At 41.3% G+C, this 27,371-nt stretch overlaps 1 protein-coding gene across 2 annotated transcripts in view; it reads left to right on the forward strand.

The window, feature by feature from the left end:
* Nucleotides 1-359: 359 nt before the first annotated feature.
* Nucleotides 360-27,371, forward strand: part of LOC134225591 (nucleoprotein TPR) — a 41,786-nt gene continuing 14,774 nt past the window's right edge. The window contains exons 1-6 of one of the 2 annotated variants that reach the window (XM_062705788.1): nt 360-1,000; nt 2,200-3,269; nt 3,774-8,291; nt 8,356-8,553; nt 8,625-9,433; nt 19,690-20,548. In XM_062705788.1, the coding sequence (XP_062561772.1) occupies nt 697-1,000; nt 2,200-3,269; nt 3,774-8,291; nt 8,356-8,553; nt 8,625-9,433; nt 19,690-19,696 (6,906 nt within the window). In that variant the 5' untranslated portion in view covers nt 360-696 and the 3' untranslated portion in view covers nt 19,697-20,548. Of the gene's footprint in view, nt 1,001-2,199; nt 3,270-3,773; nt 8,292-8,355; nt 8,554-8,624; nt 9,434-19,689; nt 20,549-27,371 lie in introns of those variants that run through there. The other variant, XM_062705787.1, reaches the window with a different exon arrangement.

The following is a 27,371-nucleotide window of genomic DNA, read 5'->3' on the forward strand; positions in this document are numbered from 1 at the left end:
ACCGGCCTCCCGACCCCGACGTCCATGGTTCGAATCCAGTCTGCCGCACTTCACTTTTTCTTTAAATGGAAATCATCATTCATAAGGCAACATATTGAAATTCATACCGATTCCTTGTGGCAAATTTCCATAAGGCGTTTTATTGAAAATCGTACGTCCATTTTCCAATGTATGACAAAAAATAGGTTCTTTGGGAAAGGCGACCTAAAATATAAGTATTAAAAATGCCATCGAGCGGAAAGAAAATCTAGGAACACTGGAACAACTATCGCGACAACACTCATGAACCGTGGCTGGTATAAAATTCATCCGATGTGTGCTGTTTTTTTTCACCGCACCGGACCGAGAAGGCAGCCATCATTTTGCGAAAAGCCGACATTGTTGTGTAGATCGTCTCGTCGTGAGTCGCCGTCTTTCGTTTTAGTGGAGTTTTCCCCAAAAACCGGCGTGTTCTCAGTGATCAAAAGGTGCCGAAAATATCGAAAAAGTGTGACGAAACGTTCGGGGAACCAGTGTTTGATATTTTTAGTGCGTAAATTAGTGTCGAGGGGGGCATTTTTGTTAAAATCCGAACAAGAAACGCTCGACACGCACACACTTCGGGAAAAGGGTTGACAGCAGCAGTAGCGAAGAAAGAACGCCATCCACATTTTTTACGACTAGCAAACACCTTCAAGTTCTCCGATACGGCTGGTGATGGAAGTGGATGAAAGCCCGGAAGTGACCGCTGGTGCGCCAGAGGTGGCCACCAACGAAGATGACAAACCGACGACAACGGTCGATGCTGCCGCTCCCAAAGACGAAGTGTCACCAACAGCATCGGCGGAAGAAGAGCAGCCTGCTGTTGAAGGTGGAGGGGCACTTCGTTCGATCCTGTCCGACGAGGAACTTGCTACCATTCCGGCCGAAACGACGAAAAAAATTGAGGGTCATTACGAGCAAAAACTGGAGGAGTTTCTAACGGCCAAAGCCCTCTGCGAAACGGCAAAGACCAATGTTGGTAAGCATTTTTGTGGGGTCCTTTCGTTACGAGAGAATACGGGATTTTGGGGTTACATTTTCCTTTCTATGTGGAAAACCAGCCATCATTAAAAGAGGGCGGATGAATTTTGGTTTTAATGGTGTTCATCGTACTGCTGTCAGAGGATGAATTTCGACCAGATCGGACTGGTTGTCAAGCGTCGCGGCTTGCTCGAGTGTTTTGTTGATAATGCTGTCCAATGAGAGCTTGAAGTAGCTCGAAGTTTCTCCCTGTCCTGCTCATGCCCATTTGTTGACAAAAAAGAACAAGCAGGACGGGAACAACTTCGAGCTACTTCGAGCTGCTCATTGGACAGCACTGATGTTTGTCGATGGCGGTAAAAACCGGCGAATTTTGTTTTTGTTTTCATTCTTTATCTTCAATAACGTTTTACACAAATTTGTAGGTTGTAACGTGGTGACGGAGTAGGTAGCATAACTTTCATGTAATTTGAATGACTTGGTACTCAATAAGTATATGCTTCAGATGGGCGTAAGGGCGATGACATACTGTCGCGTCGAGCGATGCTAAGCGCGTCCAAGCACTCGTAAAGCTGAAAATCAGCACATGCTTAAGTATGTCAAAGGCGTTTGCGAATTTGTAGCGCACGCATTTTAATAATTTCCCTATTCGTCGAATTGCTTTGATTGGCACATTCTGGGTACAAGTTTGTTCTTGCCTTTCTCGTACAACAAAGTTGTACCGAAAGGCTATCTATAGAAGTCTCGGAGACCCATGATGTTATATACCAATCGACTCAGCTCGTCGAACTGAACAAATGTCTGTCTGTCCGTGTGTATGTGTGTTTGTGTGTGCACACGAAAATCGAAAAACATTAGCCACTTTTTCATATAGTAATTCTTAACCCAATTTCTCGCAACAAGTTGCATTCGACAGGGGACAAAGCCTTGTTGATCACTATTGAATTTGATAACGATCGACCTTTGCGTTTAAAAGTTATTAAGAAAATGAAATCGAACTATATAAGCGCCTTATAAGGTTGGTGCCTTGGCTAAATTCGAGAAAGGCAGTATCACCACTCGGTGAATTAAAGTGGTTTTTAGTTTGATCCTATAAAGGCCTTTATGTTAACATGTACGACAAAATGCCAAAAATAAGGCAAAAAATAATTTCAATTCCAACAAAAGATAATAATTTGTTTTATTTTTTCTTTACAGAGCAACTCAAAGTAGAATACGAAAAACAAATCGAGGAGCTCACATTAAAGTATCAGGATGAATCGTCGAAGTACCATTTCTCCCAGCAGAGCATCAAGGAGCTTCGTCTTGAGCTGGAGGATTGCAAACAGGAGATGAGCCAGGCCAGGGATAAAGTGAAGCAAAACGATGCTGACACTGCACGGTTCCGCCGCGAGCGCAACGAAGCTGTTAACGAACGGGACACCCTGCTGAACGCTGTTGAGCGTAAAACGTTGGAAGTAGAGCGACTGCAAGCCGATGTAATGGCACTGGAGCACAAGCTGAAATCTGCCAACGTGACCAAGTGCGAAGCATTGGCCAAACTCGAGGAAATCCAGAGCAAGGAATTTTCGCTCGATTTCAAGGAAAAACGAATGGACAAGGAGCTTTCGATGCGCGACAACCAGATCTGCAAGCTCACCGAAGATTTGAATCGAGCCTTGCAGGATCTGCAAAACGTCCGTCGGGATCAAAACTTCAAGGCGCTGACGACGGATACTAAGCTCACGGAAAAGACTGAAGAACTGAAAATTGTCACGGCTCAAATCGCACATTTGAACGAACAAAACCAAGAACTGACCACACGGGCTGAGGATCTGGCCAGTAAACTTTTGCAGCAAAGCGAAGAAACACGCAAAATGATGGATCACTACCGCAAGGAATTGCAGTCCCAGACGAAACTTTGCGAACTGTACCAAGAGGATTGTGAGGACAACAAGAAACAGACCGAAGAGCTAGGTGCAGCCGTTTCTGAATTGAAAAAGTTACTAAACGAAGCAAGCGATTCATATGGAAAGCTGGAAACGCAACAGAAGACTTTGAACTTGAAGCATGAAAAGGAGCTTGAGACAAAGAACCAGGCCATCCAGCAGTTGAAGGATGAATTGAAGCATGCCAATGAGCTGCTTAAACTGGCCAGGGAGGAGAACTTGGAACACGCGGTGGAAAAGTTGGCTCCGACTGCTGCCGCTACGAGTCGCCTGATCAAGTCCGGTATGACTTTAACGGAGCTGTACACAATGTACGTCAAGACGGCTGAGGATTTACAGGTAATTATATTTTAAAATTACTACGTCGAATCCATCACCATCTCTAATTAAAATTATTGACCTCAATTTTTTTTGTTATGTTTTCTATTAATTCTTGTACTAAACATAAAGTTTTTTGCTTGGAATACGGCTTGATGGTTGCTGGTGGTAGTTGCTCCCCAAATAAATCTTTTCTGTGCTAAACATCCTTATTTAAAAAGAGTTTACATTACATTAGTTCTCGGGTACTTATTCAAAAGGACGTATGTGATTTTGTAAACAAAGATTCAAACGACGATTCGTTCAATCTGATGGTCCTCCCACGCAAACCAACATCACTGACAGGTAGCTGAAGACTTCCTCTACCTGTCTGTGGTGATGGTTTGCGTGGGAGTGCTATCATATTGGACAAATCGACGTTTGAAACTTTGTTTACAAAATCACATACGTCCTTTTGAATAAGTACCCGAGAGTTGACCATTGTATTGCATGCGATCTGATCATGTTTTTTCGTAAATATTTTAGGTTGAGAAAAAAGAAAACAGTAAACTCCAACTGCAAATCAAAAACATCGTTCAAGAATTGGAGGAACGAGCACCGGAGCTTACCCGCCAGCAGAACGAGTATCAGAACCTTAAGGATGCCAACGAGGAAATGAGTCTACAGCTGAACAAACTAATTGAGGAGAACGCCGACGTGCGGTCGGAGTTGGTATCGATGCAGGATAAGGTGCGCTACCTAGACAGTGAGAACAAGAAATTCAAACTGGAACGGGGAGATCTAAGCCGGCAGATTTGTCATTTGCTGCGCGAGATCGAACAAATGCGAGGAGGATATACCTCTGAAGCGGACCAATCTATTTCATCGGACATGAGCGCCAATGAAGTGATTACAAAGAAGTTGGTAACATTCAGTGACATACAGGAGCTGCAGGAGAATAACGTCAAACTGCTTCTGGTAGTGAGAGACTTCAGTGCCAAGCTGGAAGAGTTGGAAGTCGCTCAGAACGCTATGAGCCAGGCTACATTCGAGGCAAAGATCGCTTCCTATAACAAACGACTACATGAGATGCAGGAGACGCAAGAGTACCAGACTCAAATGATGCAGCAGTGTATTCAGCAGAGAGATCGTTACAAGAAAATGTATCACGATGCAATGCGTAGTTATAATGCTGTGGGAGGCAAGGGCACATTAGGGGCGAGTCTGAATGGATCCCTCTCGGGTGAAAATGCGGATGTAGCTATGGATGAAGAAATTCCAAGCGGATCCACTGTTAGTGCGATTTCCAGCGAAGCAGTCGTAGAAAAAGAAAAGAAGATCGCCGAATTGGAGACAAAGGTCAAAGAGAATCAGAAACAGCTGGCCTCTTTGAAGGAAGAATACGACAATTATCGTAAGGAAAAACTAACTAACGACAAGATGATGAACGAACAGTTCGATTCCATGCGAACGGAACTTCGAGAGCTTTCCTCTAAGAACATCCAACTTGTAGCCACCGTTGAGTATAACAACGAACAAATAAAGATTCAGCAGAAGAACGTAGCTACCTACAAGAAGCAAATCACTACCCTGGAAGAGCGCAATAAAAACTACGAGACAACAATTTCCAAGCAGGAAGCCACAATCATGTATCTTAAGGATGAAACTATGAGTGCACAGTCGAAGCTGGCCCGTGCCGAAGTTCAAGTTGAGAACCTGAAGCACGAATGTCGCATCCTCAAGGACGCTGAATCACGACTGCAGACTGAACGGGAGATTCTCAACCGAGAACGACAAAACCAGAACCTTCTACTGAACAATCTGGAAATGATTAAGGTTACCATGGAACGCTCCGAAGCTGAGGGTCGCATTCGCCTAGAAACACGATTGGATGAAACAGCCCGGGAATGCTCAGCCTTGCGACGTCGCCTCCAGGAAGAGCAAGATCGTTTCCGAGAGCTCACAACTCACCTTGAAAGACAAATGCAAACCGCCAAACAGCGAATGGAAGAGGAAATGGCTATCGCTGAAACGGTGCAGGCAGAACTGAAGAACACTCGTGACGAGCTGGAAATCAAGTCTCGCAAAATTGACGATCTGAGCAAGAAACTTCAGGAAACCCTATCTCCTAACGATGAGGACAATCCGGTTACGCAAGCTTTCAAGAAAATCCGTGAGCTCGAGAAAAAGCTGAGCGAAAATGAGATCGAGTTCGAGTCACTACGGAAAGAACTCGCCACCGCCAAGGAACATGTCAAACAGTATTGCAACATGTCCGAGTCTTCAGAAAAAGAGCTCAAAGATCTCAACGAACTGTACACCACTTACAAAACGCAGACTGAAGCCGAGTTGGGTACTCTGAAAAAGAGTGATACCGAGTTGAAGGCTCAAGTCGAAGAGCTCAAAACGGAAATTTCCCTCAAGAAAACTGGCGAACAGCTAACCACTTCCACTGATACCGAATCCGAACTGCACAAGGTTCAAGTTGAACTAAAGCAATCTTTGGAGAAGATCACCGAAAACAACAAAGAGCTTCGCGAACTGCGCGAGAAGAACAACTCCCTGCTGGAGCAGGTACAAGTTGCAGAACAGAAATACGCCAATGAGATGGTTCAACACTCGAACGACATCCAGCAGCTCTCCGTCCTCAAGGAAGAAGTTCAGAAGACTAAGCTCCAGTTCGACGAGCTTAAGCTTGCCCGTGACCAGGCCATTGAACGGTTCAGCACCAGCGAAGAATGTTGGAAGAATCGTGAGGAAATGATGAAGAAGGAAATTGAACAGCTGGAGGAACGTCTTTCGGATTTGAACTCGCAGAATGCCGCTTTGCATGATCAAATTCAAAGTCTCAGCACTAAGCTTTCTATTACGGCGGTGCAAGCCATGGAGCAGAAATCGGCGGACGAATCCATGAACAACGAAAGCGCAATGGATGACAGTTCGGTGCTGAATAAGTCCATCTCGGATGAAGAGAAACGTTCCGTCGATCAGCTGCTGCAGATCATAAAGTATCTTCGCAAGGAAAAGGACATCGCGGTTGCCAAGTTCGACATCCTTCGATCGGAGAATGTGCGAGTGCAGTCGGAACTGATGATGTTCCAGAAGAAGCTTGAAGAATCGCAGGCTGAGCTGGCAACGGAACGCGAGAAATCCGAAACTGGGGTAGTAACTGCCGCTAAACACGAAGATATTTTGAGGAAACTTGAAACTTTCAACGCTATTACGGATAGCAATCGAGTGCTGCGAGAGGAACGCGACAGTTTGAATAAGAGAATCAGGGACCTGTCTGAACGTTTACTGAAGGCAGAGGATGAATTGTTCCCGCTACAAGAGAAGGTCCGTGAATTGAGTGTCAAAATTGAATCCGCTACTAGCGAAAATTCGACATTGCGTTTGGAGGCAACAAGATGGCGTCAGCGAGCGAATCTCTTAGTGGAACGTTCAAACAAGACCAGTCCGGAAGACTGGAAACGTTTGCAGACCGAGCGAGAAAATTTGGCAAAAATGCTCACCCAGGAGAAAGAACTTCTGAAGAAGTCCAACGAAGAATTAAATTCAATCCGGGTAGAGAAGAGCAAATTAGATGTGGAAATCTCCAATTTATCCAAGCAGCTAACGAGTTCGACAGAGCAGAACAAGAAATACGCCGATGAGTTAGACGTACTGCGCCAAGCTGGAGCAAAGATGACCACAGAGATAGGCGAGGTGAAGACATCGTTGACGAAACGTGACGAAGACTTGAAAAAATTGACGGATGAGCTCGCCAGCAAAGAGGAACAGTTGACGGATGCCAAGAGCAAGGAAACACAAATCCGAAAGATCGCCAAACGTTACAAGGATTCATATATCGAGCTCAAGAAACAGGTTGATGAGAAGGATGGCGAAGGAGCTAAGCCAACGGAAGGCGGAACAGGAGAAAATAACGGGGAAGGCAACAGTGGTGAACAACAAGAGAAGCCCACCGAGAATAACTCCACGGAACTCAAAGAAGAAAATGACACCCTTAAAAAGGAAAACGAACTACTTAAGAGTAAACTTGAGAAGGCTGAGCGTAATCAAGAAATTCTGAAGGATGTTAAACATCGTATTCTCAGCCTAACGGAATCGAAGAACACCATGACCCGTGAGCTCACAAACGCTAAAACACAGATCCAGTCGTTGGAGCATGTCCGTGATGAAAACGAATTATTGAAATCGCAGTACGAGGGACGAATTTCGAGAATCACGAAGGAGCATATCGATCAGGATAAGGAAAAATCGGATTCCATTGCTCGTTTGACGCGTGAGAACGAACAGCTCACCATTCGATTGAATCAATTGACCCGTCAATTGGGATTGCAACAGGGCGCTAAGCCATCCACCAGTGCTCCTGGATCATCAGAGAAAACTTCTACGGAAAGTCCTCGCACTGCGAATGTGAAGCCGATTCCTGGTCCAAGCGCACAACAATCTGCTACAGTCACGCCCCGCCGTGGAAGTGAAACTCCGTTGGCTAGTATTCGTCCAATGTCGGTTCAAGCAAGCAGCAGAACTGCTGCTGTTCTTCCTACAAGCCAAACATCCAATAATGTCGCCATTGTGCAGGGTTCATCCTCTTCGTCTTCCTCCTCAAACACTGGAAGCGTGACGGCTCTAGTTCCACCGCAACAGCAAGTTCATACCACCGGAGGCAACAATAACTCTAATGAATCAATGTCCTCATCGCCAACCAGCTCCCACACGGACTACATGCCGGCCACCAGTTCGGCAAATGTGGCCGTGGCAGCTGTTCCTCCGATGGGCACCGCATCCACATCTTCCTCGACTGCCGAAAGCAGCTCGTCGCAGCAGCAGGAAAACGAAAGCATTCCAGCCCAGCAACCGAATGAACCTGGTCCGTCACAGGTCCATGTTTCCGCCGGTCAACCATCTCAGGCGGTGGCACTCGTCTCACCGCATATCGAAGGGGCACCTCAAAATAGTGGAGTTGTTGCCCAGTCCGCTCAATCATCTCCACAGATACAGGTTCCGCCTCCACAAGAACAGCAGAATCCAGCACCCAGCACCAGTGGAACATCGTCGAATGTGAGTGACCGAACATTTTTTTTTTGAGATTGCTTCATAAATTATGAGATGTGTAATCTTTCAGGCTCAACCAATTTCCCTCAGTAGCCACCATCAGGCGTCAACTTCCAGCAACACTGTGACTACTTCGCAGGCTGCCGCAGGCCACAAGCGTCCCAGGGATGTTGAAGGAGACAGTTCAACTGACAACGTGGAACAACCGGGTGAAAAATCGGCTCCGGTTAACAAGCGCACCCGAATGCAGGGTGGGGAAGCTTTTCAAGTAAGTTCTGCTTCAAACGTTTGTTTATATTTCTCAAAAATATTTATTTTTATTTCTTTGACAACTTCAAGAAATCACAGGGCGTCACCGAATCCGGAGTAGATGTAGAATATCAGGTGCCGACTTCGTCGCAGCGAGATCAGGAAGATGACATAATTGTGGTCGATTCCGAAGAAGAAGGTATGGCGGATGAGGGAACGGCCGACGAAGGTACCGCAGAAGCGGATGATGGGCCGTTCGAAGGTTATGAAGCGGAAGAGGCATACGAACAGGACGAACCAGAAATGGCTGGCAATTATGACGAAGGCGAAGGTCCCGATATCGATGAAGACAACGTTCAGTCGGCTAACAATGAAGTCGACGTAGAGGACGAAAATGAGGTTCCAAATCAGTCTGGTACATCGTCGTCGACAACCGGTGCCCAGGTGGCTCCGGATGCAGAAACTTGCAGCACCAGTGTGGGACAAAGTAGTAATGCCGGTCCGTCCACATCTTCGGACGGTCAAGCTAAGGAAAGTAGCAGCCAGCAGAGTCTTAACGAAGAGCAACAAATTCAAAGCATTAGCAGTGGCAGTGGTGAGCCGTCGTCGGGGCCGTCAACAGCACCATCTCCCTCCTCTTCGGCTGGTCCGAGTTCAGCTAGCGCCGCTACTGCGGCAGCCGCATCCACGTCTTCGGCGACCACTACGTCCTCCTCCGCAGGTTCTTCGGCAACGGCATCCAGCGTGGGATCTCCTTCTCAAAGTCGGCGGCAGGTAAACCCCTTGGCTCGGCAGCAACAACAGCAGCTACTGCTTATGCAACAGACCTACGAAGAGAGTGCTGATGATCGTATCGTACCCAGTACGCCGACCCTCTACGTTCCACGACGAACCGATGGGTAAGATAAATTCAATTTAATTTTATCCAAGATTTGTATGTACTAGGTACCCCATCAATTTAACCCTTTTATTACCGACAAAAAATCATGCTTACCTACGTTACCGACAGGGTAACTGGGTACCCACGGACTTGGAATGATCATAACATTGTTAGTTCTCACCGATTTTGACGATTTTGGTTGCTTCAGAACATCGGCTCCAGGGGCACGTTCACCTCAATTCGGGAGATTTGTGCCATCTTGGTTGCTTATCCGCATGTTACATAAAATTGATTCAAGTTGCCTGGTTACCGCAATTCCGGATTTACCAGATTTAGGGGCACAAACTGAAATGAACCGAAACCCTCTTGCGACTCCTTGTTGTCTTTCAATCTTCATATCACGCAGAGAAATGTTTTTTAAACTCAATGATATTATGTATAAAAACAACAAAAATAATTATTGTTTCCCGGCTAATAATTTTATTTGTTGAATTCAACAAAAAAACAGATTTGATTAGACAAAAAATATTGTTGTTTCTACAATGTTCCAAAACAGCACTCAAAATAAAAATTGTTGAATTTACAATATATTTTTTTGTTTGTACAAAAAATATTTTTAAACCAAAAAGAAAATTTTTTGCTTTCAACAATATTTTTCTTAAATTCAAAAAAACAAAAATATTGTAATCAAAAATTTATTTTGAATGTTATATTAAATTTTTTGTGATTATCAATTATTTTAATTTTTGATTAGGTGTCGTGTGGAAAATAAAACTACAATAATCATATTTGTTTTTTTTTTTTTTTTTTTTTTGTGTCTTTATTAAGGAGACTTTCAGCCCGAGGCTGGCTCGTCTCCGGCAATCATATTTGTATTTTTTTCATATATTTACTTCATAAACTAGTTTATAATATATTGTATTATTTATACTGGATTGCAGTAGAAACAACAATTAAAATTTTTGAATTAAATATATTTCAGCTTTGATTTTAAAGATAAAATATTTGAGTTTAAAAAATATTTCAATAATTTTATTTTTTAGTTCAAAAAGGTAGATTTTCTCTGCGTGATGGATTCTATGGTATCAAGACTTTATTGTTCTTGGTCCTTGCATTTGGTTTTTGCCAACACGCTAACTTGAGATAACCCAGTGGCCGGGTCGTTTGTACCCGGATTTTTTCCCGGAGTACCCGGAGTCAGACGAACCCGAAATCTGGGTAACCGGGGACTTGAACATTTTCGGATATAACAACATGGCGTCGACGTCGTATGCCGGAGTAAATGCTAGGGGATTTTGCTGAATGCAGCAAGAAAAAGGTAAGCATGGTCAAATTAATGGCGGCGGAGCATTGTCGGCACAGCCGGCAAGTGATATGCGTTTGGGGAAATTGTTTTCTTTAACATTTTTTACACAATAATAATTTTCTGGAGCGAAAATAGCTGGGTACCGGTTACCCAGATTTGAGTTTAGGTACCCGAACCCAAATTAGAGTAACCGCACGGTTTTGCCGAGTCTGGGTCACTTTGACATGATTCTGGGTATGTCCAGGTTAGCGTGAAGATTACTTTTTTATTCTTTATTCTTCATTTTTCTTTCTTCTGCCTTCTTTATTTTTCCTTTTTTCTTCCTTCTTCTTTTTCCATTTTCTTCTTCATTCTTTTTTATATTTGTCTTTTTTTTCTTCCCTTTTCCTTCTTCAATCTTCCCTTGTCCTTTCTTCCATTTTCTTTCTTTCTTCTTCGTTGCTCTTTTTTCCCTTTTCGTTCATATTTACATCGCCTCCTTCTGATTTCCTTATATATTTTTCCTTTTGCCTTGTTCCTCAATTTTTCTTCTTACTTCTTTTCTGTTTTCTTCTACCTTAATACTACCTACTTCTTACCTTCTACATTTCTTCTTCTTTCTTTCTTCTTTTTTTTTTCGTCCGGTTTCTATCACTTTTCACTTCTCTCATGAGGCGTAATTACAAAAGGCGGAATTTCAAAAAGCAGAATTCTGTCATTTCTTAGTATTACACAGGCGTCTGCTTGAAGTAAAGGAGGACATATTTTATTCTCTGAAGGCTCGCATCTGCCCGGTCTAAGTTGAAGGAGTATATGATTCCTTTTTTAAGCCGTCTTTCTTCTTTGGCATAATAGTCGTTTTGGCATAATTGATTTAAAATAATATATATTCAGATAATTATTGGCATTTATGTAAATTATAATTTTAGTATGATTGTTTTATGATTTTTTCCTTCATTTGCACATAGACAGTTTAAATGGCAATACTTTAGAATTGATATTCTTATCAACGATTTGAGTTCTTTTCAATTCCCCTGTCAAATGTCTGTCCAAAACCGTATACCATTTGAATCTTTTTCCCAGCATATTCCTCAGAACGTATTATTCCCCAAAAAGTGAAAGTAAAAGTAATTCTATTTTATTCAATTTTTGTTCGTGATTTTAAATCAAACTGTCGCTCGAGATGGCGAAACGCGTGATGTGGCATTTTTTTTGAAGCATGCGTTTGCTCGGTGCAATGCGAAAGGGGATACTTTCTTTCAAATTACGCAACAGCTCAGTATAATGCAAAAGAGTTGATGATGCCTTCTTTTAAAGCACGCGTTTGTTCGAAACAATGCAAAAAAGTAGATCATGCCTTCTTTTAAAGCACGCATTTGCTCGGTGCCATGCAAAAAGGGAGGAGACAAGGTTTGCAGAAATCGCTCTCAATAGATAACGAACAAGCCATGATAACAAATTTATCAAACTTGTATACAAGTATATCTTTTTAGAGCGAAAGGAGAATCACGCTGTTTGACCTGTTGGTTAAAAATGTCCACCTAAGTTAAAACGGCGGTACCCCGTTTGGCATAACGCCGTTTGGCATAGTGGTCATTTGGCATAAGGGCCGTTTGGTATAATAGCCATTTGGCATAATTTCTATGCGGTGTCAAATTGAGGGCCGTTTGGCATAATAGCCATTTGGCATAATTTACATACTGTTCCAAATTAATTGCCCAGGAATCTACTTAGCATCATCGGAGGTGAATTACTCCGATGATGCTAAGTAGACTTTAAAGCTCTAAAGATTATACGACAATTTGCGGTACAACATTCCGCGGTAATCCATTTCTTGATGTACCACAGGGTGTCTACTACCTGGAAAAACCTGGAAAACCTGGAATTATCAGGGAATTTCTCCCTACCTGGAAAATACCTGGAATTGCTGACATAATCAGGGAAATTTCAATACCCAGTGATAAGGAGTGGAATTCTCTCAAAAGATGAAAAAATCCTTAACAATATTTGAATAAATATACCAATCAAATCTATTGAAAATGTAGTGAACGTTATCGTTATGCCGCAAAAAACGTTTTGCCATCTTCAAAAGAATTCCTGGAGAATTTCCGAAGCTATTCTTGATGAAATCTAGGAATGTATTCGGGAAATCAATTAGGGATTGCTTTGTAAATTCTGAGTATTCCCTCGGAAATTATTTAGGAATATATTTAAAAATACTAAATTAGTTAGGATTTTTCGAAGAAACTCCTGGAGGAGCTTCCGAAGGAATTTGGGGATCAGTTTTCCAAGGAATTTTTCAAAGAAATCACTAAAAGAGTGTCCATAAGAAAGATTAGCAATTTTGTAAATTATTTCTGGAGGAATTTCCAAGATAAAAACCGAAAAGAATTCCCGGAGGAATTTCCGGACGATTTCTTGGTTTGGTTTCTTTAAGAAATTCCCGATTTATAAAGTGAGTTGTGAAGGATTTTAAACAGTAATAGAACGCTAGTGGCGCTGCAACCATTGAAATCATTTTGCCAAAATATGCTTCAACAAGCTTAATAGCCTATTCAGATTACGATTAGATCATTTATCATAATAAATATCGTGTTAAAGCTGAGAAAGAAAATTGAATGTATGGGGATGGCATCAGGTTGTTATTTATCATGATATTTATGATCATTAATGGCGTAATCTGAATAGGCTATAACTAGACACTTATAGTATCGGTACCTTGGCTGACAGGTCCTAGCAAACTAGATGTTGGTCACAAACTAGAACAAACTAGATGTTGGTCACGCGAACAGGTATAAGGACGTTAGGCATGGAGACATGTTAACCATAAATTGCCCCAAAAACAGCCCATGGATCCAGCGATCTCATATTTTTGCATCAACACCTTTCTTGAACGAGTTTTCGTAAGAACTTCTGAAGGATTTCCTGAAGAAATTCCCAAACACATTTCCGGAACATTTCCTTAAAAAATTTCTTGAGTTTATTTTAAAAAGCAGCTGAAATAAAATTCTAAGAAATTTCCGAAAGAGATCTTAACCAAATTTCCAAAGAAATTCATAAAAAAAATTAAGAAGAATATTTGAAGAAATCTGCAATGTATTTTATAAAGGTATTTCTGAGGGATTTTCGCGGTGTTGAACTTAATCTAGAATTAAAAAAACACCTAAATAAAGAATTAAAAAAAAAAAAAAAATGAGGGATTTTCACAAGACATTTTCGAACAAACACCTAAAGAAATTCAAAAAAAAAAATGTGAGGGAATCGCCAAATGCATCTCTAACGGAATTTCCGGAACAATTCCTTGAAATGTTTTCCAAAGTTTTAGCAAAGAAATGTTCAAATTAAATCCTGGAGGAAGTTCCGAAGCAATGCTTAAAATCCGAAACATTTTCCGATGGAATCTATGGAGAAATTTTCAAAGGAATTTCCTATGTGATTCCTGAAGGAATTTTGATTGAATGGCTTCTGGGTAAACTTGCGAAGGAATTCCTGGAGGAATTTTGATTGAATGGCTTCTGGGTAAACTTGCGAAGGAATTCCTGGAGGAATTTCTTAAGTAATTTACAACATTGTTTTTGTGAGGCCACCAAAAAATTCTTTGAATAAATATTTTTCGCAATAGGTATTTATTTTTTGAATTGATTATTTTGCTGCTAAAATCTATATATGGCACGTTTGTTTTTACCTGGAAATTAATGTAAAACACCTGGAAAAAACCTGGAAAAATCAGGGATTTTTGTTTTTACAGATGAGTAGACACCCTGTACCACATCGCGATCCATTGCGCAATATTCCATTCTGCGTTTTTATCATTCCGCAGTTAGAATTATTTTGCGGTGAATCGTTTTGCTGCCAATATCCACATAACCCAATACCCAATAACACATTTGGCCTTATACCGGGCAAATGCGAGCAGTTATAGAAGACAAAATAGCTCAGGGAAATATCGAGAAGTAGAATATAAAATCCTTGAAAAGCTTCCCGAGCAACAAAAGTCAGGCAAAAATGGTTGCAGCAACTTGTTTGTGACCAAATCTGGTCACATATGAATTGCAGTAACCTATGTGAAACATGTGCTGCTAGGGTTTTCAAGGGACCACTGCGATGGTCCATAACATATTTTATAATATGGCATAACTTGCTTCCATGGCTCGATATCGAGTCATAGAACATCGTCTCTTGAAGGGTTCACTGTATATCCCGCTGAAGATTATTCACTTCAACACCTTATCATTTTCATTTCCTATAATTTTTCCTTCTTTAAAACGCGAGCAGTTCTTTGTTTATTTACAATGCAATTTTTGAACTGACCATTTCTTGAAAGCCTTGGTAGCAAAACTTGTATTCACTTTTTCCACAGACAAACAGACATAACTCATTGAAAATTCACTCATCAAATTCATCGTCATTCAAACACTAACGACATCTGTTGATTTCAGTTAGTTTGACAAATCACGAACCAGATGGCGATAGTGACCAAACGTCAGACTCGAGCAAATCCGATGCGAGCGCCACGAGTGATCGATTGGCCAACTAATGATTATTTGAATCGACCAGTAAATCATTGGACGATGGAAATTTGACAAGAGTTATGTCTGTTTGTCTGTGCTTTTTCTGTAATTTACCCTTTTTTATTGCATATAATTGTTGCAAACGGCAATTAATTTGGAACCATTTATAAATTATGCCAAATGGTATTTATGCCAAACGGCCCTCAATTTGACACCGCATACAAATTATGCCAAACGGCCCTTATGCCAAATGGCCTTCAATTTGACACCGCTTACATATTAGGCCAAATGGCCATTATGCCAAACGGCCGTTATACCAAAAGGGGTACCGCCGTTAAAACAGCCCAATGCAATTCTGCCTTTTGTGATTCCGCCTTTTGTATCGTTCCGCTTTTCATATTCCGTCTTTAGTGCTTTCGCCTTTCGTAGGACACCCATTCACTCCTCACTTGTCATTCGATCTAGCGATCATTCGGCTGATGACCCAGCATCGGTCCTTCTTGGAATGTTTGTAGCTTCTGACAGAATTCCAAGAATTTTAATGCCAGGGTATCTTCTAAATGAGTTTGTGGCCAATTTAGGCCCCACGGGATCTTGTTCTAGGATGACCGTTCCGGTTGTCATCCATCCTACGGTGTCAACTGCTTGGAAAACATAGCTCCAAAACAATTATAAGAATTTTGATTCTCATATTGCCAGGGTTTCTTCTAAATGAGTTTGTGGCCTCTTTAGGCCTCACGGGAGCCTGCTCCAGGGTGACCGTTCCAATTGCCATCCATCCAATGGTCTAAACTACATGGAAAAACATGTTTCCGATTGGCTGCCACCGAATTACGCATTGATGCATCTTTCCCAGCACTTGAAGCCGGTTCCCAGCTCGTTGGTGGTGCCACAGCTTTGGTAGAAGGTAGCCGCTCGATGCCCGCTTTTCCACACTTTCTGTCCTGTCCAGCAGATTTCCTGCAGCGCTACGACGTCGAAGTTGCGGTGATGTAATTCATCGTAGATTATCCTGTCGCATCCTGCGAAACCTAGCGACTTTCAGTTCCATGTTCCAAGCTTCCAATCGTGATCTTTCATTCGTCGCCTAGGTCGTTGCCGATTGTATCGAGTCGCATTATCTCTTATATTGTTCGTAATTATTGGTTTTCCAGGCGGCTTATTGGGCCTGCGCAAACCTCCTGTCTCGTCGGAGGGCCGTCGTGTCAGGGTTGTTTAGCGTCCCACCTAACACCAGGACTTGGGCTTGTGCGCTTTGAGCGGCACACGGTCGCTTTGGTGGGACCTACTTGCGGATATATTCAGCTTTTTATAGGAATTTAACAGGGCCCACTGGCAAACCCCACCACATCCTAGGCAAGCCCCACAACTCGCAGATGGCCTGGGGAGGGATCGTCAAGCCCTTGGACATAGTCCCTGCTGCCCTGATCATTTTCCCTCGCCTTCGTTAATAATCTGTGTAAAATGGGTGGTGTGCGCTAAAACACATTGATCATAGATTTTTTACTCCCAGTTCGTCCAGATTTTGGGAAAGTAAAGCAATTTCTGGAAACCGAGATCAATCTCAAGTAGTCAGATATGTGAAGAGCATACAGTTGCATCATACACGCAATTGTGTGCTTATCGAAATGTATTTACATGAAATTGTAAAGCGCTACCAAACGGAGCACAATTGGATGCGAACAATGCATTCTGTGAATAGTGAGTTTCGTATTCCTGTCTATTTTGACTGCGAGATGGTGACGATTCGGGTGCATGATCTCTCTTCATCAATACATCACTCCACAATAGCTGATTTTATGCTTAAATTTGGTGAAGTTATTTCGATTAGGGATGAAATGTGGAAGCACTATTTTCCAGGAATATCTAACGGAGTTCGGGTGCTGAGAAAAAAAAATACTAAGGCATATTCCATCATTTGTCACTATTGCTAACCAGACTACAATGCAATGGTAACATATTTAAATCAGCCTAAATCTTGCCTGATGCAATGTGGCGAGGCGGCCCATCGGGGAACCAAATGCAGGGACACTTCCACATTCGTTAAAAATAAGACCTCATCAGCATCTATATCCAAGCCAACTGACGGATTTGTTTTCTCAAGCTGACAACCCTCCTGTGAACACCGAACTGCAAACTACATCGCCACTAAATGAATGAAGGAAGAAAATGAACCACAGTGTTCCCCAAGTACGGGTCACAACGACAGGGTTGTTAATGTTGCACGGAAAGAAAGGTCTATATTGAAGAAAAATAATAAGTAGCGGGACGGGTAACACCAAACATTGGTAAACAAGTTGTTGGCTTTGTAATGCTGGATACGGTGAGTGAGCCTTTAAATAAATGATTTAAATAAAAAAAATGCGGGGGATTGAAGCAGCCATCAAAACCATGAAACCAACTAGGTTCCCAGGTCGATCAAATTTCAGCAGAGATGCTCAAAGCTGACCCGAAGCTATCTGCGCAAATGTTGCATCAAATATTCTGCAATATCTGGAAAACCGCGACTTTTACGGCCGATTATCCGCGACTTTTGCGGCAGTATTATCCTGGAGCAAGTCAACGAATTCCAAGCGTCCCTCTATTTAGTATTCCTTGACTATGAAAAAGCTTTTGATCGCCTGAATCACGAAAATCTGTGGGGCGCTTCAGGACGCAAGGAAGTTTCGGACAAAATCCAGAGTCCTGCATAACGGAGCTTTGTCTGACCCCATACGGGTAGTCACTGGAGTGAGGCAAGAATGTATTCTATTTCCGCTACTGTTACTCATCGTAATTGACGAGATCATACGGTGGGTGCGATTAAGCGTGGTATGGAGCGTCAAAACGACTTAGATTTAGCTGATGATTTTACTCTACTCAGCGTTCTGATATGCAGAGTAAGCTGAACGACCTGAGCGAACGCTCCTCTCCGGCGGGTCTCACCATCAACGTCAACAAGACCGAATCGTTGGATGTCAACACGAACAACCCCTCCAAGTTTACGGTAGCTGGGCAAGCAGTTCAGAAAGCCGGAAACTTTCAATATCTTGGCAGCCAGTTAGCGTCGGACGGCGGAACCAAGATCGACATAGGAATACGGATCAAGAAGGCTAGGGCTGCTTTTGCATATTTACGAAATATATGGAGATCCAATCAACGCACCAAATTTGGAATATTCCACTCTAACCTGAAATCTGTGTTGTTATACGTATGTAGACTTGGTGTGTATCAGCAGACCGTCAATCGTCGATGCCATCAAAATTCGAGAGCGGCCACACATTACGAAAGAGCGGAGACGAAATCTTCAAGCCAAAGCTGGACTGGAATGCGGCAGGACATTGCAGCAGAGGCAGACCTAGGGGCTTGTGGCGACGTAGGCTCAACAAAGAAATAAAGGAAGTCGACAGGAATTTGACCTAGGCTCAGGTCAAGGCTAAAAGGGAGCAGTCGCCTTAAACAAATTTATGATAAAAAACCCTCTGACATTGCATGCGTCGGGCACAGGCGCAGTTTTAAGCTGCGCGCCATACATAAATAGAGGGCCTTATCACAGATTCATCATTCACCTTCACTCCATATATCGATCACTTCACATTTTGTTTTATTACCGTTTTCACATAAAGGGAAGTGGATAAAATGAACTCTGTGAAACGAGAACAGAGGTGAAGTGGTAATCATAGCAGCAGTGTTTGTCACTGTGTGGTATCCGTAATAAGGCATCGCTCATTTCACTTCACATGATCTGTATATCGTTCGATCTATGCTTTGCTGCGCTTCAGTTATCACGCTCTACCTTTGAATACTTCGGTGAATTCGTTTCTCCTCTGCGCTTGCTACACGGTACCGTTCCGTTCTCTGTTGAATCGGGTAACAGCCATTAGCATTCGACTATTGGCTTTTTCGTCCACCAATCACTCAAACCAAACAGTTGGCGTCGCTGAGCAGTGCTTACCTTCTCTTGCGCTGTTGAAGTAATTGTTTTATGAATTTGCTCCTTAATACTGTTCTTGTCTTCAGGTCTCATTTTCTGCTAATTTCCTCAACTATCAACTTGCATCTTGTTTTGAGCACTCTTAGTAGACCTAATCAAGGGTCCCAAAGAACGCATCCTTTACGTCATTAGACTTATCGTTCGTTGAGTCATAGATGCTAATCAGACTGTAGTTGAAGAACGTGTCTTACAATAATCACCTTTCGTGGGCAAACTCTTCTCCTCATCTATTGGGACAATCCGGGAATCAAAGGCTTGATTGATTGTACAAACTTTCTTCTGGAAGAAGATTCTCTATACTCATCTAACTCTGCTCGTAATTTGAAGAAGCTATAAGTAGCTGTTATTGATGTCTTCCCTGATGACGGTATTCAAATTTTATGTACGTAAACCAACATTATTTTTTGGATTTCTATTATATTTTTGAACGAACATTAAAATGTCCCACTGATTTTGAACTGCATAACTTCTAACTGATATTCTACTATTTCTTCCTCCAATTCAAGGACGTAAATCTCCACACATCTTGTAGTACGTAGCACACATTAGCATACTCGCACATTGGATTACATTACCACCCTCCGGTGCACGTTCTGCCGCAGCTCCACAATTGTAGTTTAGTTCACATCAGCCCTCCCAGCCAAGCTGCCCAGGACGGTAGGAGGGCATCCTATTGATCGATAACATTGATAACGCTCCATTAATATGTGTGTGAATGTCGTTACGAACTCCCTTCTTCAAACAACTACAAGTGACGATGATAGTACAGGCAAACGATATATGTATGTGTTTTAACCATAACAGTAAGCGTAGGAAACGGGAGGGAAACTTATCTCAGAAAGTGATTTGAAGAACAAAGTGTGTGCCGTCAGCTCGTAGTTTGTACTAGGTTATAGATCAATATGTTTGATGATCCTTTACATTTGTCTTGTATAATTTGTCGTTTTCATGGAAGTCTGATTGTACGGTAATGATAATAATTGCTGAGATTGAAAAGCATATGAGAAGGGCGTTTGCTTAGTGTTAGGTTAAGATGAAAACATCTGTTTTTTTGTCGTTTTTTTAGCAATGCAAATAATTTTGGTTTGGCCACAAACGTTCCTCTCTGTTGAAAGTGGTGGATCTGAAAAGCGAAGAATATAAGACTTACCGATATCTCCTTGGAATAGATAAAGCTTAATCAAACTATGAAAGCATAGCAGATATAACCATATTAAAACCAGAAACTACCGCTGTTTAAAAAACTGTGTAACGGTTGGAAGCGCATTGTAATATTCAGGGTCCTACCTAGCAGATACATTGATAGCCAGCTTTACTTTCAAAAAGGAAATCTATTCAAATAAATGATAAATATTGTCAAAGAAATGGTGACCTTCGTTTCAGTGTTTTAGTTTTGTTTGTATCACTCTCTCTATTTTGGCGCTAAGCTTCGGTTATAGTTACATACACACACATATATACGATTAAAGTTTGCCTGTTAGGGTCATCGTCATTTGGTAAGTCTTTGGTTTAGATATGTTATGTTTCTATATTTGATTGCGGCATTCTTGGTATTGGTAGCTTGTGGTATATGTGTGTGTATGTAATCTTCCAAAGTAACAGTTCCATGTTTGTCCATTTTATATTAATCTGGTATACTGCTCCACTCGCATATCAGTCCCATACTGGTTTTTTGCATTAAACGAGTTAAATGTGTTTGGGCCATTTGGCATAATGTCTTGGGTATCTTAAGGCCATTTGGCATAATCATTGGAAAATTGTGTAAAATACAGTGGGTCGTTTAGCATAAAGGCATAATGCTCACAACTAAAAAAGTTAAGCATATGATTATATGATTCCATGTTTAGAAGTATGCATTTCCCCGGAATAAGGCAAGAGAGTAGATGGCCTCTTCTGTAAAAGTGTACATTTGCCCGAAATAGTGCAAATAATAAAAAAAACGAGCAATGGGTAATGTTTTCAACAAAACCGCAAGTAGACGTAGGACTTGTATAAACGTAACGTATTTACATCTAACTTCTAACTTTTGGATCTATGAAGTTTGATTACACCCGGTTCTTTTTTTACACGGGTGGGTTTTAGTTGATTACGATCTTTAGCGTTGATGAAACTATGAGTTAACCCCACGAAAAAATTCACAAAAAATCAAAGAAAATTCAGGTGGTATTTAACCCTTTCCTTCCCATGGTAGCTGTAGAGCTCCATCAAATTTTGCACCTTCCAACATTCATAGAATTATTTCAATCACAAAAAGCAGTATTTGTCAAAACTTTATGGTTCCATTAGACTGCAAATATAATCAATTTTGAGTAAAAATAGTGAAACTATTGAAAACAATCAAGTAACTATTGATTTACAATCAAAAACTTTTTTTTTCGTTTTCCACTAATTTTAGCTATGCCAAACAACTTTTGTTCAAGCATTTTTTCCATAGATGATTCCTTCCTATTGAAATCTTTGAAAAAAGTCGTGGGAAAGAGAGGGTTAAAAAGTTGTGAAAAATCAGGTTAACCGGGAAATTAAAGAATACCAACCGTGTGAAAAAATATTGGGTGTATAGTATTGATATTGGAAACGATAACTCCCATGCTGTGTAGAATTATTAGCAATTTGTTTATTCAGAACATCTGGAAATAAAACTAATAATTAAATACATAATTATAATTGCTTTGTTTCTTACTTCTTCTTCTTCTTGGCATTACATCCCCACACTGGGACAGAGCCGCCTCGCAGCTTAGTGTTCATTAAGCACTTCCACAGTTATTAACTGCGAGGTTTCTAAGCCAGGTTACCATTTTTGCATTTGTTTATCATGAGGCTAGCACGATGATACTTTTATGGCCAGGAAAGTCGAGACAATTTCCAATCCGAAAATTGCCTAGACCGGCACCGGGAATCGAACCCAGCCACCCTCAGCATGGTCTTGCTTTGTAGCTGCGCGTCTTATCGCACGGCTAAGGATGGACCCCTGTTTCTTACTATTAAGCCCTTATTTACTCAAGCAAATGTAGGGCATTTATAGATCTCTTATTGATGATAGTATTTGAAGTTTAAAAATTCTATTTATAAAATTTTCAAACTTGGGCAAAATGTGCTATTTTAGGGGAACTGCCCCGTTTTCCAAACAAAAAAATACAGCTCCAAAAAAAAATCACAACGATAAGAAACAAGTCAAGGAGCAGTAATCCTACTAAAATAGAGGAGGTACTGCTGATACATCTACGAAAATTTATTTAATGTTTTGATTCCAAACTCCGAGTCTAAGTCAAGTTGTAATACAGTTTCTCAGAAAATGAAAAACAAAGAATAAGATAGTTTATTTAAATATTCTTCTGGAAATTATTTTTTGCGGACTTTTTTAAAACATTGACATGTAATACAGCGAAATTTTCTAATCTAACATGGATATGATCACTATTGCTGATTGTGCATCTTTAATTGCTAATGCCTTCTGCAAATAATTGAAAGTAATTATTTTAATCAAATTTTCATTTTCATCAGTGTAGTTGTTTTTTTTTGCTGGGAAGTCAGAACTGTGTCAGAACTGACAAGTACAACCATGTTTTAATGTACGTGTCGTTTAGTACCAAGCACAACTTAACATATGGTCAGTCATATGACATGACTCGTACCCATTCCGGGATCATGTGGATTATGGAACCAATCACCTGGATGAGCAGACCAAATCTCTCTAATTTTATTCATCTTCATCCACCACCGCTGCCCTCGCTGCCTCACCCATCATTGGCCTCTAGCCGTGAACTCTGAGCGATGCGATGGGTGATTGCATCCATCGCAACCGACACCACTGCATCCGACCATCATCAAGCACAGAATGGCAAAAAATGCGCCCACTTCTTTCATGCATATTCGCCATCGGCAGCTCTACCGCTGGTGATTGCATGCTGTCGCTGTGTAGGTAAACAGCGAACGAACGAACGAAATGAAAAATGCGCGAGCAAAAAGCACGTCAGTACGCGCTGCTATCACAAACTGTAATGACTCGCACGGCAGGCACTGCTTCTTTTATAGGGGTAATCGGGGCAATATGGGCCACCTAAGGAAATCGTTCCGAAAAGCGCCGAAAAGCTCAAAAAAACATCGTTTAAATGTAGTTGACTTATACTAGAGAATGTTACCTTTCATATTACGTCGATAAATGGCGAAAAATGCGTTTGGAAATTGTTGGAATGCACTTTTGAAAATGTATTGATTTCAATGTGTGTTCCAGGCTATACGGGGCAATATGAGCCACCATTTGGGGCAGTATGGGCCACCCATCCAAAACGTTTATTTAGGCGAAAAAAGTATCGTAATATGGAAGAATATGATATTCCTACAATAGTTGTGAGTATTCCATACCAAATAAAATTAAAAAACCGCACAACAGCGGACTGAACCGATTTGTCACTCTTCACCGTTTGAACAGCCACATTTCAATTAGTCAATGGTCATTTTTTCCGTTTTAATCGCAGTAATGCGCTGTTGTAATTTTTCCGTAATGAATCTTACATATATGATAATATTCTTGTATTTGACTACTGAAATTTAAAATCGTTCACATTTTAAGGCCTGATATCTTGCTCTGTGCAGGTACACTGGCCGGCATAATAAAGTGCCCACTTGCCGTTTTTCATACAAAATGGTCAACTTTGGAGCTCTAGATCTTGGGTTCCCGTGAACCGATTTGGCTGAAAATTTTACCAGAGCTCAGATATAACTTGAATTTTAACATATCTATGTTTCGAGCATATTGACTCACAGGGTTAAAAATTATTGCGGTAATACCAACGTGAATTTTTTGGCCAAAAATTGTTTTTCAAATACCTCGAAAACTACATCTCTAAGTGTACAGGTATATATAGCAAACTTTTTTGTATTGGCAAAATACGCGTTTTTGCTGAATATGTCATCAGTCTACAACCTATAGAATTCAAGATATTTAAAAAATAAATTTTGCCAAAAATTCACTTTGGTAATACCGCAATAATTTTTTAACCTGTGAATCAATATGGTCGAAACTTAGATATGTTAAAATTCAAGTTATATCTGAGCTCTGGTAAAATTTTCAGCCAAATCGGTTCACGGGAACCCGAGATCTAGAGCTCCAAAGTTGACCATTTTGTATGAAAAACGGCAAGTGGGCACTTTATTATGCCGGCCAGTGTATGCCCATATTGCCCCATAGATACTGGTTTTGGGAAAAAAAAGTTTTATGATAAATTCAGATTTGTATCAATACAAACATGTGTGCACAATATTCAATTTTAATATATCTTTTGATTGTGGTGTATTTTTGACCTTTATTTTAATCAGTTTTGTGTCAAAACCTTATTTATAAACTTCAAATCTTATAATAATTTTGCCTATGCAGCGAAAATTTACATTTTCAAGTGTATTTTCATGTTTGAATTGAATTTTAATGCGGTTTTCACGTTGATGCATATGTGGAGCATCCTCTTAAAGATCATATAACTTTTACATGATAAAACTTGTCAATAAGCTCAAAATGAGGGTGGCTCATATTGCCCCGTATGTTCATATTGCCCCTACTGCCCCTACACAAAGAAAATCTTCCGGTAGACCCAAAGGCCCGTGACATACCGCATTCTGATGTCCGTGTTAGGAATGCACGGGATTGGTTACATAAGGCTATCTGACGTTTATCATCTTTCTCTTGCACGCGCACGGAACGGATAGGATTTGTTTTCATACGGAAACGCTTCCGAAGCCTTATATGAAATTTTTACTGGCTTTGACAAGAATTGAAATTTTCAATAGCTTATAGTTAATAATCTTGAGTTTCAATGAAATAGATAAAATGGTGGAGAGTGTCCGAGTCGATTGATATATAAATCTTCTAAATCCATGGAAAGATGAAGGCGCTATTAACGTTCAAAATCTTCCCTTCCAGCGTAACGCTCTCGATTTCCAAAAATCTAAATGACACCCAGTATAGTAAAGAAAGACGTAAGTCCTACGTCAAAACCTTTTTTAAAAATACAGAATAAGGCAAAAGACTCCTTCTGTTATGGTATACAATAAGACAAAAAGGTAGATACAGTATACCCCCGCTGATCCGACAAATCTATGGTCGGACTATCGAGGTTACTCTCGTTTATCCGACTGTCTAATTCATACAAATGAATCAAAACAAAATCACAGCACAAATTTGATGGGTGTTTATAATTTTTAATCCGGAAAATTCCGAATTAGCGAGTCTCGGATTAACGAAGATCTAAAAAATGCATCCCGGCAAAAAAGACGGTTTTTATCTGATTTTCGGCAAATTATTTGCTTATTTTCAGCAACTTTGACAGAAATCTGGGTGAAAAAAACATGGTTGTGCGAATCTCGGTAAAAGTTGAACAAACTGCTGAGAACCCGGTAAAAAAAATTAGGTGTGTAGAGCCATTTAAGAAGCAGACACATATTACGTAAGCAAATTTTCTGAATTTTTCGAGCCCCACCTCCCCCTATGTAAGATTTTTTTCATGTCAACGATTTTTTATGTAAATGTTGCGTAAGAAAACTATATACTTCCCTCCCCTTACGTGCTTACGTAACATGTGTACGGCCCATTACTTACTTGAAAGGCTACAGCTCCTCGATGAACCTACGTCGAACCTAGTCCTCTACTGGAATCGATCCTAAGCCAATCGCTTCTAGTCGCCCTGAAGTGTAGCGCCCTCAAGTCCTCTTCTACTGCATCGTGTACGCAGCCTTCAACGAAGCCTACGGCCTCCTTCGGGTTCTCTACTGAATATTGACGCTTTTCCGACATACGAACAACGTGTCCAGTTCACCGTAGTCTGCTGTGTCGTATAAGCTTAACAATATCCTGTCCTTTATACACCTGGTATAACTCGTGATTCATGCGACGCCGCCAGATGCCATTCTTCTGTTTACCGACGAATATTTACCGCAGCACCATACGGTCGAATACTTCAAAAGCTCTCCGATCAGCCTCCTTTAACGTCCATGTTTCATGACCGAATAATGCCACTCGCAGCTGCAATACGCCTTTTCACCTCGCGGGTAAGATCATTATAGCACGTCACTAGAGTTCTAAGGTACACAAATTCTTCTACAATTTCAAATATCTTACCTTACATTGCTTCACTACCACCACCACTAATGAACTCACGTTGATTGCCAGCGATCATGTACTGCGTTCTCCTGGTGTTCCTTGTCCAATCCTCGCTATTTTACACTTAAAAGGCACGAAAGCATCTTCCACGACACAACGATGTGGGACTTACTTAAGTTCTCACTTCTGACATACCATGTGAGGCTGACTTGGATGTTCACTCTGCCTCACACATCTGCCATGCCTCGAGGTGTCGATAGTGATAGGTACAAACAGTTCTACGCTACGACCCTCCTACCTCGGCATGTGCAGTCCATACTCACACTTATGCGCTCACTCTTCTGCCATGCATCGCGATGGCAACTGCAGTTGCCACCCGCTGCGATACTCTTACCTCGACATGTGCAAACCTCTCATTCACTTCCCCGCACTCAGTCTGTTTTCGTTCTAATTAACTAAGTTAGTCATGCTTGTCGACTGCTGCTCGTCGCGCCAGATTCTCTTCAAGCGGCAGGCAATCTGAGTGATTGCAGTCGAAACTGTGTTCCACTTCTCCACCGCTTGGCACATCCTCTGGATAAGGGTATCCGGGGCTGTAGTTTCAACACCTGGGCAGTCAGGGCAGACGGGGCCCTCCGCGTGCCCAAATCTGTGGAGGTCCTGCCGGAAGCAGCCATGGCAGCAATTGTGTCAGATGGAAGTAAACTTCCCCATGCACTATGGGGGATCCCCATACAAGCGAGCGGTCAAAAATAAAATTGGACTTTTAAAGTGATTTTCCACTTAGTTTTAGCTGTGTATGGTCGAAATAGCATGAATATACAATTTCCAACCCCCCCCCCTTTGGGGATCGTCTATGAATTACGTAATTATTTTTTTCATAGGTTCGATTAACGTGACAAAGCAAACCTATTTGGGAAGTTGAAATTTCGTGCGTTTTCTTAAGGAGAAGGAAGGGGCTGTACAAAAACTAAGTTCAGCAATTTATGGACATTATGGCGGCGATCATGTTAAATGACATTAATTTCATGACATTCCGTGATATTTTTTGTTCTCACTCTCATGCCTCACAATTTGTATTTAGAACAATTTGTTTGA

The sequence above is a fragment of the Armigeres subalbatus genome, chromosome 3, assembly GCF_024139115.2.
Source record: "Armigeres subalbatus isolate Guangzhou_Male chromosome 3, GZ_Asu_2, whole genome shotgun sequence".
NCBI classification, from domain to species: Eukaryota; Metazoa; Arthropoda; class Insecta; order Diptera; family Culicidae; genus Armigeres; species Armigeres subalbatus.